Source organism: Galeopterus variegatus, unplaced genomic scaffold (assembly GCF_000696425.1).
Source record: "Galeopterus variegatus unplaced genomic scaffold, G_variegatus-3.0.2 Scaffold408, whole genome shotgun sequence".
Lineage (NCBI taxonomy): Eukaryota > Metazoa > Chordata > Mammalia > Dermoptera > Cynocephalidae > Galeopterus > Galeopterus variegatus.
In genome coordinates, this window is record NW_007726519.1 from 558025 (window position 1) to 574988 (window position 16964).

General features: G+C 52.1%; 1 protein-coding gene across 5 annotated transcripts in view; it reads left to right on the plus strand.

Moving 5' to 3' along the window:
- PDE9A (phosphodiesterase 9A) overlaps positions 1-16964 on the plus strand; it is a 105516-nt gene that overhangs the window by 8332 nt on the left and 80220 nt on the right. For 2 of the 5 annotated variants that reach the window (XM_008568415.1, XM_008568416.1), the window contains exon 1: positions 12831-12866. The exons of 1 other annotated variant lie outside the window; for it this stretch is intronic. In XM_008568415.1, coding sequence (XP_008566637.1) covers positions 12834-12866 — 33 coding nt within the window. In that variant the 5' untranslated portion in view covers positions 12831-12833. Of the gene's footprint in view, positions 1-12830; positions 12867-16964 lie in introns of those variants that run through there. 2 more of the 5 variants (XM_008568417.1, XM_008568414.1) reach the window with 2 other exon arrangements.

Here is a 16964-nt window from a genome sequence, read left to right on the forward strand (position 1 = left end):
AAAAAGGGCTGGCACTTGGCAATTACTATATAAAAGTCATTATTTATTATGTATTCATCCATGTCATGGATTTAAGGCAGCTGAATCCCAGTGCCTCGTTGGGGAGACCCCAGCCTCGTGCTCCTGTGTTGTTGAGTGGCCCTGGGCATCCCTGCTGTGGTTCCCAGCCTGCGTGCGTTGGTGTGCTCAGGGAAGGAGCGCTGCTCAGCCCCACCGGCTGCCTTCTGTCCAGTCACACTGTGTGACTTTACCAGGTTAGCCCAGATCCACCCTCCTTCCACCCATTTTCCTCACCAAGGAAAATGCCACAAGTGCCTTTCATCTCTCCCCCGACTTTGGGAGAGAGAGAGCTCCTCAGGCCTGCACTGAGCAGGCAGGACAGACAGCTTGGCCGCAGGCACATATGAAACAGGACGCAGGCAAGACAGAGTGCTCCCTTGCAGCAGGCGTGTTCACCCTGCACGCTCTGCAGCGGCACTGGGTCCTCCAAGTTTCAGGCTCATTTCCTTCTGCTGGAGAGGGTGGGAGTGATACCCAAGGGCACTTAATAAATTTGCAGGCTAAATAGGCCTTGCTGTTGGGAGGAGCTGTGGGGAGTGTGGTGAGTCCCTGTCCATTCCAGTCCTGGGAGCACTTGGCTTCTGTGTCACTTGGCTGCTTGCCACCCCCACCCCCACCCCATCTCCCACATGCAGCCTCAGGGACACAAAGTCAGAACCCACCTGCGGAATGGCAGGAGGTTGGTGGGATGTTCATAAACTCTCCTTGGGTTAGCCCAGAACGCAGATGAGCAACCACTCTGTCCTCCTCCAAGGCAATGTGACATGGCAGGTTTGGGAGTGATGTGGACAGTGTTTAGGTGGGGTTTGGTCATCCCGGGGCCTGTTTTCCGTCACCGTGGCTAGTTGCACGCTATGGTGATTTATTTTGTAAGCAGGACAGTTAGCGGAGCCCAGTGACTCAGGCTGTCTTTATCCTCACGGCTTCTGCCTCTGGAGAATGTTTTAACAAGTTTTACAGCCTCACAAATCACAGGTAAAGAGGCAGCATGCTTGACATTACCATGGAGAGGTCTCCGCAGTCTCTCTACCTGGAGTTTATATTCGAACAACAGCTCACCGAGAGCTCTGTTTATGCAAAGGCTAGGTGTGACTGTTGGGCGTGTCTATGGCTCTCACCATGTCCAAAGGACTTTGGGGAGCAGCCCCCAAAACGTTTTCCCTCAGGGTTATGGGATATAAGTTTCAGGGGGGAAGAGTTGAGTTTTGAGCCATGATTAAAGGTTCAAAATTAATGGTCATGTTTACTCTGAAATTTCTCGGTGATGCTTCCTCTGCAAGCCTAAGATGTCTTACTGTCACTGTTAATAACAGAAAACCCAAAGCTCAGAACATATGCTAACAATGGAAAGCGTGGCTCTGGAGACAGCCAGAGACTGTGTTACCGTGTGGAGTCCTCAAGACTTCAGACTCTGCCTGGAGCCCTGCAGGACCCAGAGCTGTGGCCTGACTTTTATCTGAGTCCCACCTGCATGGAATATGTTCGAGGCTGAGCCCCAAACAGCGGAGGTGGGAGATGGTGTCTGTGTTCTCCCAGCAAAGACGGCCTGGAGTATTCACACACGCACCATACACATCACACACCACAGACACACACACCACACACACATTACACACATGCACCATACATATCACACCACACACACATCACACACACCACAGACATCGCACACACCACAGACATACACACCTCACACAGCCTCCCCCCTACATGACACATACCACAGACACATTACACACATGCACCATACATATCACACCACACACACATCACACACACCACAGACATTGCACACACCACAGACATACACACCTCACACAGCCTCCCCCGTACATGACACATACCACAGACACACACACACACACACACCATGCACACCCCACACATATCACACACACGCCTAACATGCACCCCACATGCATACCACACCCCACACGTGCATCACAGCACAAGGATGACAGAGAGCCGCTGGTAGCTTCAGGAGTTGAGAGGTGGGTCAGGGGCAACAGAGCTGGTGGGGAGAGATCCCTTATCATCAGGGTTCCCATGAACGAGATCAGAGCGTGTGGCTGAGCCCCACACAGACACAGGCTGGTGTCGGAACTACCGGCGTGGCAACACCCACCCCAACCCCTGTGTGCACTGCCGCCTGGAAGGTGGTGAAACGTGCCAGGCCCCCTCCCCCATGTTTTCCAGCCAAACTTCTACCCGCACCACCCTTCCCGGGCCTTTCCCTGGAGCCCAGGCTTCTCCAGGGACCAGGACTCTGGGGTGGATGTGGGCCTGGGTACACAAGACCACTAGCTGGGTGCAGGCCACTTAAGAGCCCTGGGTCCCTGTCGGGGTTTCTGATTCAGTCTCAGTCCCTGCGATGAGCTGCTGTGTGTCCTCCAACGGAGGCATCAGAGAGCCCTGGGAGGATGCTCTGAGCCACGTCAGGTCCAAACTCCCCCTGAGGCCAGGCTTGGCTTCCAGAAGAAAAAGCAGTGGGTTTGGTTTCAGCCACCTGCCATGAGCCTGGGGCATCACACTAAAAATAGTGAGTCCGAGAGCAGTTCTGTGTTCGATGCAGTGGGCCACGCTGTCTCCACGCACTGCATGGCACACGTGACGTGGGACGTGGGGACATGGGCCTGCAGGCGATGGCATCTCACGGCTGCCCCCCACCCCTGTGCAGCGGCACTGAGCAGAGCCCGGATCTGTGGGGGCACCAGGGCGGGCGGGGTGGGGCAGCCATGGCCGCAAGGAGAAGAGACGGGAAGGACAGGAAGGCGACCACCCGCTCAGGGCCCCACCCCTGCACTCAAAGACATTTCTTCTCGGGCAGGAGAACCTGGTCACGTTTTCTAATGACATTTCAAGGCAGGAGAAAGGCAAGAGAAGGAAGAGAAGGGGAGGGAGGGAGGAAGGGCCCCTCCCGATTCCGGATTTCCACCAAATGGCAGCGCTGCAGGCGGCTTCACTCACCGCCCCATCTCCGTGCCTCAGGCTCCTCCTCCCCATCATTACCCCGTCCTGCCACTGGCCTCTGTCTATACCCTCCTCATCGCGGTGTGAGCTGAAGTGTGTCCCCCAAAATGATACATCCATGTCCTAACCCTGGTACCTGTGAATGGGACCTTACTTGGAAATAGGGTCTTTGCACATATACTCTCATTAAGACAAGGTCGTACTGGATTAGGGTGGGCTTAATCCCACATGACTGGTGTCCTGAGAAGAGGGAGATCTGGGCACAGGGAGAATGGAAGGCACAGAGACAGAGAGCACGGCCATGTGAAGACAGGGCAGAGGCCGGCGTGGTGCGCCTGCAGGCTGGGGTCGGCACCGCCAGAAGCTGGGAGAGGCCAGGAAGGAAGCACCCCCGGGCTGCAGCAGGGCCAGCCTGCCAGCGCCTTGCTTCCAGATGTCTCTGTGAGAGTAAATCTCTGTTCTCTTATGCCGCCCAGTTTGCAGCACTTTGTCACTGTGGCCACAGGAAGCTCATACAGCTGCCGTGCTCCACGCCCATTCTGGCCCTCCCAGGGTCTGGCTCTTAGGGGACCCTCCAAACTACCCTCCATACCTCCTCCACCCCCACCCAGCAGCCACTGACACACCTGGCCCGAGGGAGCTCTGTAAGCCTGGATGGACCAGTCTGCTCCTCTGGCTGCAGACACCCCCACCCACTTGCCAACCAGACAGCCACTTGCTTTTGCCCAGGGAGGAGTTGTGTGGGGTGGTCCCCAAATTCCTCACAGCCCATGAGTCTATCTACCCAGACACTGAATCCATAGAAAACGGGGAGATGATTTCTGATTGTCCACAGGGAGCAGTAATGTGGCTCCAAGCAAGCACAGGCCGTGAGGAGGGTGCCCATAGGATGCGGTTCCTAAACCGGCTCCACCTATGGGTGCAGCAGAGCTTTTCTAAAGGGGGATTTTAAATTCTGTGTGAGGGGTGGCACAAAAAAGAGTTTGGAACAAAAAAGTGCCCCTCCCTAGCAGTTGGGCCTGCCCTGAGAGTTTGCTCTTCTTCTGGAAACAGAGAAAGTGGGCTCGATGCCTGGCATGACTGGGGAGGGTCCTATGAGCATTGGCAGTGCATCCCCATCCGAGGGAGATGGACGGCGAGGGAAGAATGGAAAAGCGTGACCCACTTCTCAGGTTTGTCCCGGACTTTCTGCTCACCGAAGTTGCAGGTTTTGGGTTCCATGCAAGGTCAGACCCCAGCAGTGGTCTTGCAAGGGCCAGGCATCAGCTCAGAAGGCCTGAGGGCTCTCTTGGCAGGGCTGGCAGGCACCGTCCCCAGAATCCGCTTGGGCTGCTCTGACCGCCTCCATCTGCACAGGCCTCCTGCAGCCTGGGCCTTTCCCGAGGGGGCCCAGACAGGATGTTTGTTTCTTCCCAGGCTTTGCCAAAAAAGCAGCCCCTCCCCCAGTGCAATTCTGGAAGAATCCTCTCCCCACATCTCATTCCTGTTTGGTCATGACAACGATGGATGGAATCGTGGATCCTGCTTACCAAGACGGCAGAGCTCCCCAGCCTGAACTGGAGAGTGGTGTACCCCAAAAAGGCTCCGCCCTGCAGGCCCTCCCCCGTCTTCCAGTTGAGGTCTCACTTTCCCATGGTTTCTTTAGTCTTTTCACCCTTGCACAAGCACGCTGTTCTCACGTAGTGCCTAGAAATGGGATTCGAAAGGGCTGCAACCCGAGGTCCCCCCAGCACTTCCTGCCAGCAAACGTCACCTCCACATTGATCTGGTGATGTTCACAGGACCCCCCAGCCCCCAGGGTGCCAAGGGGCCTGGACCCCAGGGAAGGGTCACATTGGGCCTCACTCAGAGTCCTGGTACAGCAGAGACAGACAAAGACCAGGGAGGCTGAAGGCCCAGAGTGCAGGGACACAGAAGGGTGGAGGGGCGCCTCTTCCTCACGACAGATCTTGAGAGGTGAAGCAGGTCGCAGCCAGAGAGAAGCCTCCAGCAGCGCCCCATGAGAGGTCCTGGGGCAGAGCCCTGTGTCAGCACTCTCTTTATTCTTTCAGTTCCTCGCTTTTTGCATTTTCAGTCCCCTGAAGCCCATTATTTATAACAATGGGGACTGGCCTCAGACACCAGAAGTGAAGAGAAGAGACAAAGCAGCCTGGGAGACTGACAGGAGTGACGATGCTCAGTGGTTACAAATGGACTCGAAGCAAGCGTTGCAGCCACCAGGTGCGGGGCGGGAGGTGGGTCCTGGACCCTGCTGGTCACCCTGAGCGTGCGCTGGAGGGGTTCTAGACAGGCCAGCTGTGTCCTGCTGTTAACATCCTCAGCCAGGACAGGACTCGCCCACAGGTTGCTGGACCTGCGCCACCCACGTCCCCTCCCACTCCAACACAGGCCCTGCAGCTCCTCCGGGAGGGGCCTCTGAGCAGCGTCTCCTCTCTGTAACCCACCTTCACCGGCCGCTCCTGGAGTGTACCCCCAATCAAGTGCACACCCTGAGGCTCACGCAGCTTCAAGGGCACCCATTACCTGAACAAATGACCCCCGTGAGAGTCTCACAGCACCTTGAAGCAGGTGGAGCCGCATTATCCCCACTCAGTGGACGAGGAAGGTGAGATGAGGGATGTGAAGAGATGTGCCTGGGACCACATGGTCGGTCAGAGAAAAGCTGGGACTCGGGTCCCAGGGCCCTAGTCCAGCAGCTCTTCTGCCAATGGCTTAGTGTCTCGCTGGGCTCCTTTCCCTCTTGTCATGACCTCACAAGCTTTTTGAGGACTGTGAGGACGTGTCTGGGGGCTTCTCTTCACATTTGCCTGAAACTAACTCTCGCACAATCCTGGGGCTTTGAGCGCCGATGCAGCCAAATTCTGCCAGTAACTCAGCGGCTCACCCTTCACCAGCCCTGGACTCTTACCGTCACGCTTCCCTGTCATAGCCACTCACGTGCTGCGTGGCCTTAGAAAGGTTATTTAACTCTCTGAGCCTCAGTATCTGTGAAATAAGAGTAGCAATGCCTACCTTTGAGGTGTGTTTTAAGGACTGAAAATAATGTGTGTGCTTCACTAAAAAAGTGGCAAGAAAAGGAAAAGGACAATAACACACACTCATGCACGTGTTCTCACGTCGGAATCCTAACGAGACCCACATTGCATGTGTCTGATGTCCCCTCAGTCTCTTTCTATCCGTGTGCCTTTACCCCCTTTCTTTCCGTGCCATTTATTTGTTGAAGAACACATATTATCGTGATCCTTAGAACATGCCCTAGAGATAGATGTGTGACAGCCTGAGAAATGGTGAGGAATTACTGTTGCTTTCCTTCCATGTGATGATCACACTGTGGTTACCTTAAACAAGAAGAAAGAGGGCTTAGCGTAGAGATCTGCACTGAAGTGCATCGGATGGAATAATATGGTGCCTGAAATAAGCTTTAAGATAACCCAGTGGGGGGAGAGGTCGGAGCACAGTCAAAGCAGGAGTGAAGGTGTGTGGACGATCGCTGAAGAGGGGAGGTGGCAGCCAAGGCTCCATACCTGATTGATTCCTCCTGCTTTTGTGTATGTCTGAGCATTTCCACAACAGCCACTTGCTTGATTCTTTAAGATGATGTCTATAATGTGTCTGGCATGTAGTAATAAATGGTAATTTATGTTATTATTTTATATTCTTTTTTCAGATACACAGATCAGAAAAATATCTCCTAAATTGGAAATAGAAATGAGGCCTGATACAGATTCTATTCTAGCAAACAAAAAAGCAGTGATTGCCTGGTGGTTGACTGTAATCCACTCTGAATATGACGTTATCGTTAAGTACTCTAACGAGACGAAACGAGACGACCAATATGTTCAAATTTTATATATATAAATAATAATTAGAGGTGAATTGCAGATGAATTGCAGATATACATAGTTAGATGGATAGAAAGATGGACACGTGGGTAGATTGATAGCCTGCAATATTTTCCTCAGTGAGCATGTATTTCTTGGATAATAAGAAAAAATAATAGAATGTAGAATTTTGGTTTTGGTCTCTTTTTAACTTGCTTGCTTTTTTTTTATATAAACACTTGTAATTCTCAGGTGCTGAAAAGGAGAGGAAAAATCGCCTTTTAACTCCCCTAAAGATAGAAATTTGCATATCCACTGCTGGGTTGGGGTTTGGCTGTTCCTGAGGGCAGGGCGGGTCGGTTCCTACTCCCGGAGCTGGAGTGCAGATCAGGCGCCAGACTGAAATGCTTTGTTTGCTTCAAGGACAGACAAGGCCTGACAAAAGCTTACAGAAGCTTATACAGAAGCTTAATAGCTTACAAAAGCTATAAAAATGAATCACAGTCAATGATAGACAAAATAAAAAGAATCTGAATTGATTTATTTTCCTTCGGGGTGGGCCTAAATCAATATTCATTCATCTGAGCATGCAGTCAGAAAGATCAGTAGTTTGAGAACAAAGCAAACAAAAATGCGTCTTCCGTGGTGGGGAAGTGACAGTAGCAAAGAGCCCAAGAGACCACACACACCCCCTGTTCAGACCACAGCTGAAAGTCTGGTTCAGGCACAGCACGCATTTCTGGAGTCTTGGGAGTGAAGTTTGCATCCAGGACCACAGTGTCCAAGCTCGGCTGGGCTCTTCTGTCTCTCTCATGTCCTCGTCTGTGGGGGTGATGGTGAACCGAGCTCATGAGGTCCCTGATGAGGACCCAGGGCTGCTGGGCTCATAAGGCACATGGCTCTGGTTCTGGCCCAAGCATGTGCTCAGTCCCCGTTAGTTGGTGGTGGTGATGGTGGTGGTGGCAGCATTAGGATTGTTAGTTTTATAATGTAAAACCAGGGAACACAAAATTCACCCTCGCTGGCATTCCCTGAGCACCTGCTGAAGGACGGGTCCTGGCTCCATGTTGGGATGTGTAGTGACTGACCTGGGTCCTGCCCGCAAGGACCTCACCTTCCAGAGACTTCCTGCTGCGTTTAGGGGAAGAGAAACCAGATACCAACCAGAGTGAGGTCAAGTTGATGATTTAACCTATTGAGACTTTGGGTTCTTTTTTTTTTTTTTCTTCCATCAGCACGCCTTTGGGGTCACCAGACACCAGGACCCCTCAAGCCCCTTGGTCTTTGTAAAATTGCTTGAGGTACACACCTGCGGCTGGTGCAGAACCTTGGAGCCTCCGCCTCCCTTCCTGGGAGCGCCACCACCTCCTCTGCTCTGGACTCTCGGTCTTCCTCCCCAGACCCTCCCGCGTCTCGGTGCCACCCTCTCCTGCACCAGTGCCTCCACTGCTCCTGGCTATATGCTAAGTTCTGGTTCTTCTCCTCTGGCTACCTGTCATTTAATTTTCTCATCTGTTTGGTTTAGTGCCAAAGCGTATTCTCTCCAATAAAAATGGTAAGGACCTTCCTTTCTCTTATGAGAGTTTTGTGTAAATGCGGTATAGCGTGCTCATAGGCTGGCTCTGTTACCAACTACTCACCTTGGCTTTGAGAGCTAAACAGCTTTTTTCTTGGTTGTAAAAGCCCTACAGGTACATTGTAAAAAATTTGAAAAATGCAGAACCAAATCAGGAAGAAAATAAAATATTCCATTACCCCACCACCCAGAGAAAACTGCCGTTTCAAGGTCTCTCTAGCTCATGTTTTCCCTTGCAAGTATGTGTGCATGTGTGTGTGTGGGGGGGGGACTTTCTTTTACACAGTCTTATATCCTGATCATTTTCACTCAGCATTGCAACAGCAGCAGTTTCCAACAGAGCATTAGATAGTCTTCAAAACATGATTTTAATGCCTCTATACTGGTCCATCATGGAGTCTTACTAAAAGGTAATTTTTTCACTTTTCGTGAGCTATTTAGCCTGATTCCTTTTCTCTGTAATGCATAACACAGGAGGCAGTTCGCCAGCTGTGCGTCTTTGCTGGTGGAATGGCAGTGCAGAGCAGTGGTTTGGGCAGAAGCCCTGGGGGGTGGGAGTGACCCACTTATTGTAAAAATTAGATGGGATGACTTTTGGAAAACAGAGCAGAGCAGCCTGGCGCTTAATAAGTGCTCTTATTGTTATGTTATCATTATTATTTCCCTAAGAGCAATTCCTGGAAATGGGATTTGGAGTCAAAGGGCACATGCGTTACCAAACTGCCTTCCACTGGGCTGTGTGGATACACGGTCCTTGCACGGCATCCCCCGACTGCCTCACTTTATTTCACATAAATTCTTGGAGGTAACAGGAGATTCCCATTCAGTTGCAGGGAAGAATCCAGAGAGATCTGCATACACTTTACGTGGTTTCCCCAGTGGTTACGTCCTGCAAAACTATGCACAGTATCACAACCAGGATGTTGACAGCAAGCCGAGCCCCTTCACTCAGACCCCCCCCTGTATTATATTCACTTGGTGTGTATTTAGTGCTGCATTACCTTATCACTGCATAGGTTCTCACTCCCACCACCACGGCCACAGGGTAGAACATTCCACCTCTCAGGCTCCCTTTATAACCACATCCTCCTCCTTCCCTACCCCACTCATTCCCGCCACCCTGTCCCTATCTCTGGGTGATCATCAATCAGTGCTCCATCTCTTTCGTTCTGTCGTTTCAAAGGTATTGTAGAACTGAAATCAGACAGTGTGGGACGTTTTGGGTCTGGCTTTACTTCACTCAGCCAAGTAACTCCCTGGAGATCCACCAAGTTGCTACGTGTACAATAGCTGCTTCCTTTCCTCGCTACGTGGCGTTCTACGTGTGGACGTAGCACAGTCTGCTTAACACCCCCGACTGGAGGGCATCTGGCTTGTCTCCAGTTCGAGGCGTCCCATCACTTTTTCATAATTGCCAATTCGATTATCTCCAGCATGTACTTTCCATTTCCCGGAGGCCAGCGTGGTTGTTTTTAGAAATCCGTACTCCTCATTCTGGTTGGCTAGGGGATTTCTGATGTCAGTTTGGTAGTTATGATCAATAAACACCATCATCAGGTTACAAGGGTGAATAAGAATACAGTGGAAGGTCGGTGCTGAGATGCAGGATGCGCAGGGGCCGAGGTCAGCAGCCAGTGTGGACAGGGAAAGGCCTGCGGCCCTGGGAGCAGCAAGCCCGTTCCTCTCCCGGGAGGCGGCCTCTCCCCGCGGTCCTGAGGAGCCCAGGTCGTGGTGTCTGCTGCCCAGGCGCGCTATCATCTTCGGTGTTAGCCGTGTGCAGTTGCTTGCTGGGTAGATTGTAGAAGAGTTATAATGAGGACAGTTCTGCCCGAGATTACGTTACTCCAAGTTCAAAGAGGCTCTGTGAAAATTGTCGCTAAGGCAATTGAATACAAAATTTCAGTCGGTGTGAGCAGCAACAGCAAGAAATGAACATAATTGCATGTTTTACAACCAGCCCCAAAGCACGACTTACCTGACATAGATATCTTGTTTTAATGATTTTGAAAAGTAACACAGACGTTTTCAGTGATTTGGAAAGGAAACTAGTGCCATCCTGGTTTACCATTTCCTGGGGCTGTCTCCCCGACAAGAACAGCTGGCCGGGGGTGTGGCTGCTCTCTCAGGAGCACCCTGCCCTGCCTCAAGTGTCCCCTCTTGACACTTTTCTTTGTGATGGTGCTGGGTTTTTTTTCCCCCTAGCCTGCCAAATTCAACCCAAATCTCAACGCTGGCCGGGGGTGTGGCTGCTCTCTCAGGAGCACCCTGCCCTGCCTCAAGTGTCCCCTCTTAACACTTTTCTTTGTGATGGTGCTGGGTTTTTTTTCCCCCTAGCCTGCCAAATTCAACCCAAATCTCAATGGCCATTCAGTTATCTTATTTGTCCAAGATTTGGAGCCTTTCATAATGAACACCACAAATGTCTGTTGTCAGAAAATTGCAATTTCTAGTGGCCATTGACTTCATGCCAATCCAAATGAGAATCTGACAAACCAGCAAGAAATTTTCACAGCAGCTGCAAGGAAGCGCCTCAAATAGAAGTAGAAAAATACAGAGCACCCTGCCCTTCCAGCGTGGAACGAGTGGAGGACACAGCACGGAGCCTGGCGGGCCTGGCCATGCTCTGCTCTGCTGTGACTGCCTCTGCCTCGGCCCTGATTGCTCAGGAGATGGCGTGATCTCCTCAGCAGCCACTGCTAACCATGTTTGCATTGAATAGATGCCAACATGGCAGGGTGAGAGGGGCAGAGACAATGAAAAGTCATTTTTATATCTGAAGCCCAAACAAAAGAACACCGCTCTGTGTGTTGCTATGTGTTCCCATGGCCACCTCCCGTGCCGCCCTCTCCTCAGGAAGCCAGGCCTGGGACCATGGAGGCCCAGCTCTGGGCAGTCCTCCTCCCACGGCTCCTTGGTCAACCACCTTGAAAAAGGAAAAGGCAAGAAACCAAAAGAAAGCAGATGAGATTAAAACCAGCTTTTCTTAGAATGTGAAAAGGAAGTTTTCACGTGTGTGAACCCATTGTGAATTTTAAGTAGTGTATGTAAGGGGGGCATATATCCCTAAATGCACACTGCAAATCTCAGATGTTTGGCAAAAATGGAATTTGGCACCTAAGGTACAGCCATCATTTCCCAAGCGTTCACCCCAGAGCGAGACTGGCCCCCGTGTCTAGGAACAGAGGGTGCAGCAGCCAGGACCATCTGCAGGACAGGGCAGGTGGGCGTGAAAGCAGGTGCGGGGCCTGTGCAGACCACAGCAAGGACACATAGACAAGGTTGGAGTGGGGTCCGGGAGGCGCAGGGGCAGGGTGGGGTGCACTCCAGCCGCCCCCTCCTTCTGAGTGCCTGAGTGGGAGGTCGGGTGCGTTCATCTCAATCTGACCCATCACATGTAGGCAGCCTCCCACAGGGCAGGGGGGAATCTGCTGCTGAACTGATTGGTTACCAGAGAGATCTTGCTGGTCCAGTCTCCTCCAGACTGGAAAATGGAGGCACTTGGGGTTTAATAGTGCACCTTTCAGATCTATAAAAACAGGTGAGCCCGGAAAGCTAGAGTCAGCGTGACCTTGGGGTCCAGGTAAGGAGGTGCAGCCCTGCGTCAGGACATGGACGCCATGGTGAGCCCCGGTTCCTTCCTGGGAAGGCCCTGGCCAGGTGGGTCTGCCCAGTCTGTGGTGCCTGCCCTGCCCCAGGCGTGCTGGCTCGAGTCTGCCCTGTTTCCCCTTCAGAGCACACGTCATCCAAACACGGTTCCCACTGCAGAACCTCTGGCCACGTCATCACTCACTCTGGTCTCCTCTCCTTCCTGATGCCCTGCAAACTTTGCTGAATATTTCATACTGAAATCATGCAGCTGCATTTGCTGGGTGGAGAGTCATGGTGAGAAGCTCTTCCAGGGAACCCGGAAGCCCTTTTATTCCATGCTTTGGTTTCACAGGAAGACCAAAAAGTGCCCCAGGAGCAGGAGTCCAGCCATGGTCAAATCTGCCTTGGCTTCACCTCATAATGGAAAATCCAATTATCCAGAGCTGTGGCGTGGCTTGGAGATGCCATCCTGCCTGAGGTGTGCAGACAGAACAATATGGGGCTCGAAAAGAAGAACTTGAAAGACCCCTTCTGCAATCCCCCATAAGTCTTTGAATGGGGCATCCAGGAAGAGACAGGAAAACACAAAATCACTCAGCACTTTGTCATAGAATCAAGTCCACGGATGGGGCCTCAGGACTCAGAATCAGAAGGGACTGCCTCCCAGCTTTAGAAGCTGTCCTCTCCTGTCTCTTTAGCCCAGAGGTGCCTGCATGTTGTGTCCAGCAGCCTTCTTGCATCTGCCTCTGACTCCAGCCCTGTCTCTTCTGAGAGTACCAGTGGAGACACTTCTAATTGCAAGAAACAGAAATTCTCTTATGCCAGTCCGAGAAGGTCTGATCCATCTGAAGGTCAGTGGGTGTGGGTAGGGGGCTCAGTGAGGGGCTATTTTAAGGTCGCTGTGAGTCCCCAGAAGGAGTCCTGGATCTGGGGTGCCAGAATGCCTGGGCGGACCTGGGCTCCCCGTGTCCCTGCTCCCTCCCTCCTGCAGCTCCCACTGCCTCTGTGTACTGGCACCTCCCTCTTGTGCCCTCTCCTGGGGGATGTGCCTCCTTATTCATCTCTCAGGTGGCCAGGGTGGTCAGCCCTCCATGGATGACGCTGAGCTCCCCACTGATTGGCACCAGCTCTGCGTCTCTTAGTAAAGGTTCCCATGAGGAAGTGTGGTTGGGCACTGGCCAGATAGTCTTAGGTCAGGCTCCTACCCCAGTCCCTTAAGTCATGGGATGGGGAGGGTCACCAGGATCCAGGGCCACCTGTTCGGGGCTCTAGGGAGTGCACACAGGACAGCCAACTGTCAAGGCTTCCTGTGCTGTGATGGGTACAGGTTGGTCGCTGTGGTCTCCACTTGGAAGTAGAGGCCTGGAGAAATGTTTGTCAGAAAGGTCCCTCTGCCCAACCAGCCTGACTGATAGGGCCATCACTATGACAACTGGTTTGTGGCTGGGCAAGAGAGCATGGCCCTGACCAGAGCCCTGCGCCCCATGTTGCCTTCCTGTGCTGCCTGACAGGTGGGCCAGGACCATGCCAGCAAGAGCTGAACCGGAAAGTCCACTCACACCTGTGCTGTCAACGACACTAGCTCTCTTCCTTTTCTTGATTAGGTGTCAGTCAACCCCAGCAGAGCAGCGGGACTGTCTTGCTGTGAGTGAGCTGCTTGGGAACCCCTCCCCAGCCTCCCTTCCTGCCTTTCTGAAGGCCAAGGGCAGCCTCCTCCCCAAGACACAATGAAACACAGGAGCTGAGTTAGATGTTCATTCTTCCCCAGCTCTGGAAATTCTGCAGGTCACACATCTGGATTCCTACTGAAATAAAGCTGGGGGCCGAACAAAAGTGGCAAAAAGGTATTCTGGGTACATTTGGCAGCTCAGATACCACTGGAAACTTAAGTCAAAGTCATAGTATTTTAGAGCCAGCAGGATCCGTGAGATTCCTGGGCAACTGAAGTGGTATAAAGCTGAGCATTGCACTGAACCAGTGGTGTCTGGGCAATTCTTTCAGACACGTCTCCTCACGTGTTGCTCATCACAGCTCTGAGAGGCAGGTGGAGCTGATGCTATTGACCCCGTTTACAGAATGGTAAACTGAGGCTCCGGTGGTAACGTCTTGTCCATGGGGTTGAGAGAGAAGCCAGTGGACAGGAGTGGCTGGTTGGGCGTGGGACTTCCAGTTCCCAGATCCACTGCTCATTCCATGGCACAGTTGCCAGAAGGGCCAGTTTGGATGTAGACATTAAATAATGTGTAAGCACCTGGGTCAGTGCACGTTGTGGTCAAGCATGTGCAGTCGACAGCTGGTGGCCCCAGGATGCAATCCTGATGTGCAGCTTTCTGGCTGGGCCTGTGGGAGCCACATACATCCCCATGTGCCTCAGTTCCCCTGTATGAATACCTGAGAACGGCTCTTGGCTCGTGGATAGTGCCCGTAAGCACCAGTGTGCTCTTGCGCAGGCAGCATGGGGGCTCCCACACAGAGGCGTCACAGCTGACATCTGTCTCAGCTGAACGAGCAGAAGGGTCAACATCCAGCAGGGAGCAGCCCTGAGGCTCCTCCGTTGTGCCCATGACTTGTTTTAATATCACAGTGCTACCCCTTCAGCCATGTAGAAGAGTTTGGGGTGCATTGCGTGCTCACTTACAAGCTCCAGCCCTGATTTGCCTCCAAACTGGATGGCAATAGAAAATCTTTATTTTTCCATTCGTCTTGCTGCCTCCACATCTCATTTTTACATTTCATCGTATTAACTTCTCTGTTGATGCGCTCTTTGTTTCTGGGTAAATAGAGGATTTGCAAAAGTACTCAGCATGTGGACAGAAGCCTGTGCCCTCCCGCCAGGGCTGCCCAAGAGTCTTCCCCTGGTCCTGAGCTGCAGTCAACTGCTTTCCTGCAGCCAGTAACCGTGGTCTAGGCCGGGCTTCTCCTGACACCCTCGAGGCCCGTGGCCTCCCAGGGAGCCCCATGCTTAGGCCTTGCCACATCCTGCCTGGCCTCTCATCTGCTCTGGCCCTGCTGACGGCCAGTTACCAGAAAAAAGGTAAAATTATGACTCTCGTTCAGATGTAAAATGACAACATGTCAAAAAGTTTTATTTAATTCATTAATTGAATGGGAAAACTAGTAAGATGTTGTGACCAGTTCCAAAGAGAAACAAAAGAAGAACCATAAATCTACATGGAGTAAAGGAGTGTTGAACTGGATTTACAAGTAGACGCAGCACTGTTCCCATGAAGTCTTTTTTTGCTTATTCCAAATTTCCTTACAGCCTCCCTGCCTTTTCTCAAAATAATCTCAAAGAAAGGTTATCCTTGATCACAGAATAGGGATTGTTTGCACAGGAGCAGCGAGAGGGTTAAGGGGCCACGAGCCCTTCTGAGTGTGCTTCGCTGGAAGACTTCATGTGTAGACTCTTAAAACCCCTGTCGTTTGCTTTCCGGAGGCCAGGAAGCCAAGCACAGAAACACTCTCCTCCAGGTTTCACCTGCAGTACTTATAAATTCGGGTGAACTCCTTTCTTCTCAAGGTCTCTGGAGCATTCCAAGGCCCCTGACTGGCCAAAAGCTTTTCTTCCTGTCTGGAAGTTTGGGGCCCTGAGTCCCTCTCAGTTGCCCTGAGAGGACTTTGAACCCCATGTGGTCACCCTCACCCCTATGAGTGTCTGGTCACACCTGAGCAGATGAGTGTCATTCTTAGGTGGGGCCTTGATTGTGTAAATCCTGGTGAGAAGAAGGGCAGATTCTTATGGGAACTTTTGCAAATAACTATATTGCCATGAAAAGCGAAGACTTAAAAGTTTCTGAGTTTGGGGGTGGGGGGAGGTAAAGGAGAACAAATGGTAAAAATCAGCTATCATTGAAAAATGTTTCAGTTTGTAAAACGTGCTAGATTGTTCAAGGTTACTGATAACTTAAGAAGAAAGAGAGAGCCAGAAAATCAGACACTTAAACAACATCAACAGTGCTGCAAACAACCACAGTAAAATCTCCTTCACCAGTTCATTCATTCCTCTGTAATTAATTCTCCTGCTGGGTCTGGAGTTAGTGGTTTCATGAAACTGTTTCTCAATTAAGATGAATTCTGGAAATGCTGATCAGCCCACGGGAAGGGTCCACATAAGGCCATCAGAAGCCTGTCCCCAAGAGTCTGTTCTTTGGGGGGTCAGTAGTTTGAGGTGAGCTGTGGCATGAAGGTCTGTGCTGGGGAGGACATGTGGCCGGGTAAAGGCAGGACTCCTGTCAGTGGGGTTGGGAATAAGGAGAGGGGAGGAGACGTGCAACCCGGAGGAGGGAGCTCGAAGCAGCGAGCAGCAGCAGGGAGTGTGTGTGTGTGGGGGGGGGGAAGGGGGCGTGCATGAGACTGGTGTAAAGGGGCCAGAGATGGGGGAGCTTGACGAGGACACGTGCTGGAAGGGGACAGACCCGAGAACCTCACATGCCCCGGCAGGGAGGTGGACTTCCCATGTGGGTGGTGAGGAGCCGGCAAAGGTTCTGCACCATCAGGAGGATGTGACAGGGAGGGGGCGAGACCAGAAGTGGGGGCGGGTGAGGAGGCTACTGCAGCAGTCCAAGCATGACCGAGGCTGAGCCCAGACAGCAGCCTTGGGACAGAGAGAATGCCACAGACCTTGGGGACGGCATACACAAATGACACCAGCCACATTCACCTGAACATCACTGCTGGCACAGATACCTAGGAGAGTAATTGGCAGGGTGTGAACAAAACGTGCTGTGTTTGTCTTACCGTTGCTAGTCCAGCCGCACATGGGAGATGGTGTTAGCCGCAGAAAGGCCAAGTCTGTGGGGGAAAATCTGTTTTCTGTATTTCCCTATGTCCAAATAAAGGAAGAAGCAACTAATCTTAGCTGGAGGAAATGGTGCTCTGGGCACTGAGAAATACCACCTTCTCAGGCCCACTGCCCACCACGAGCATGGACTCCTGCTGGTAAGGAGGGG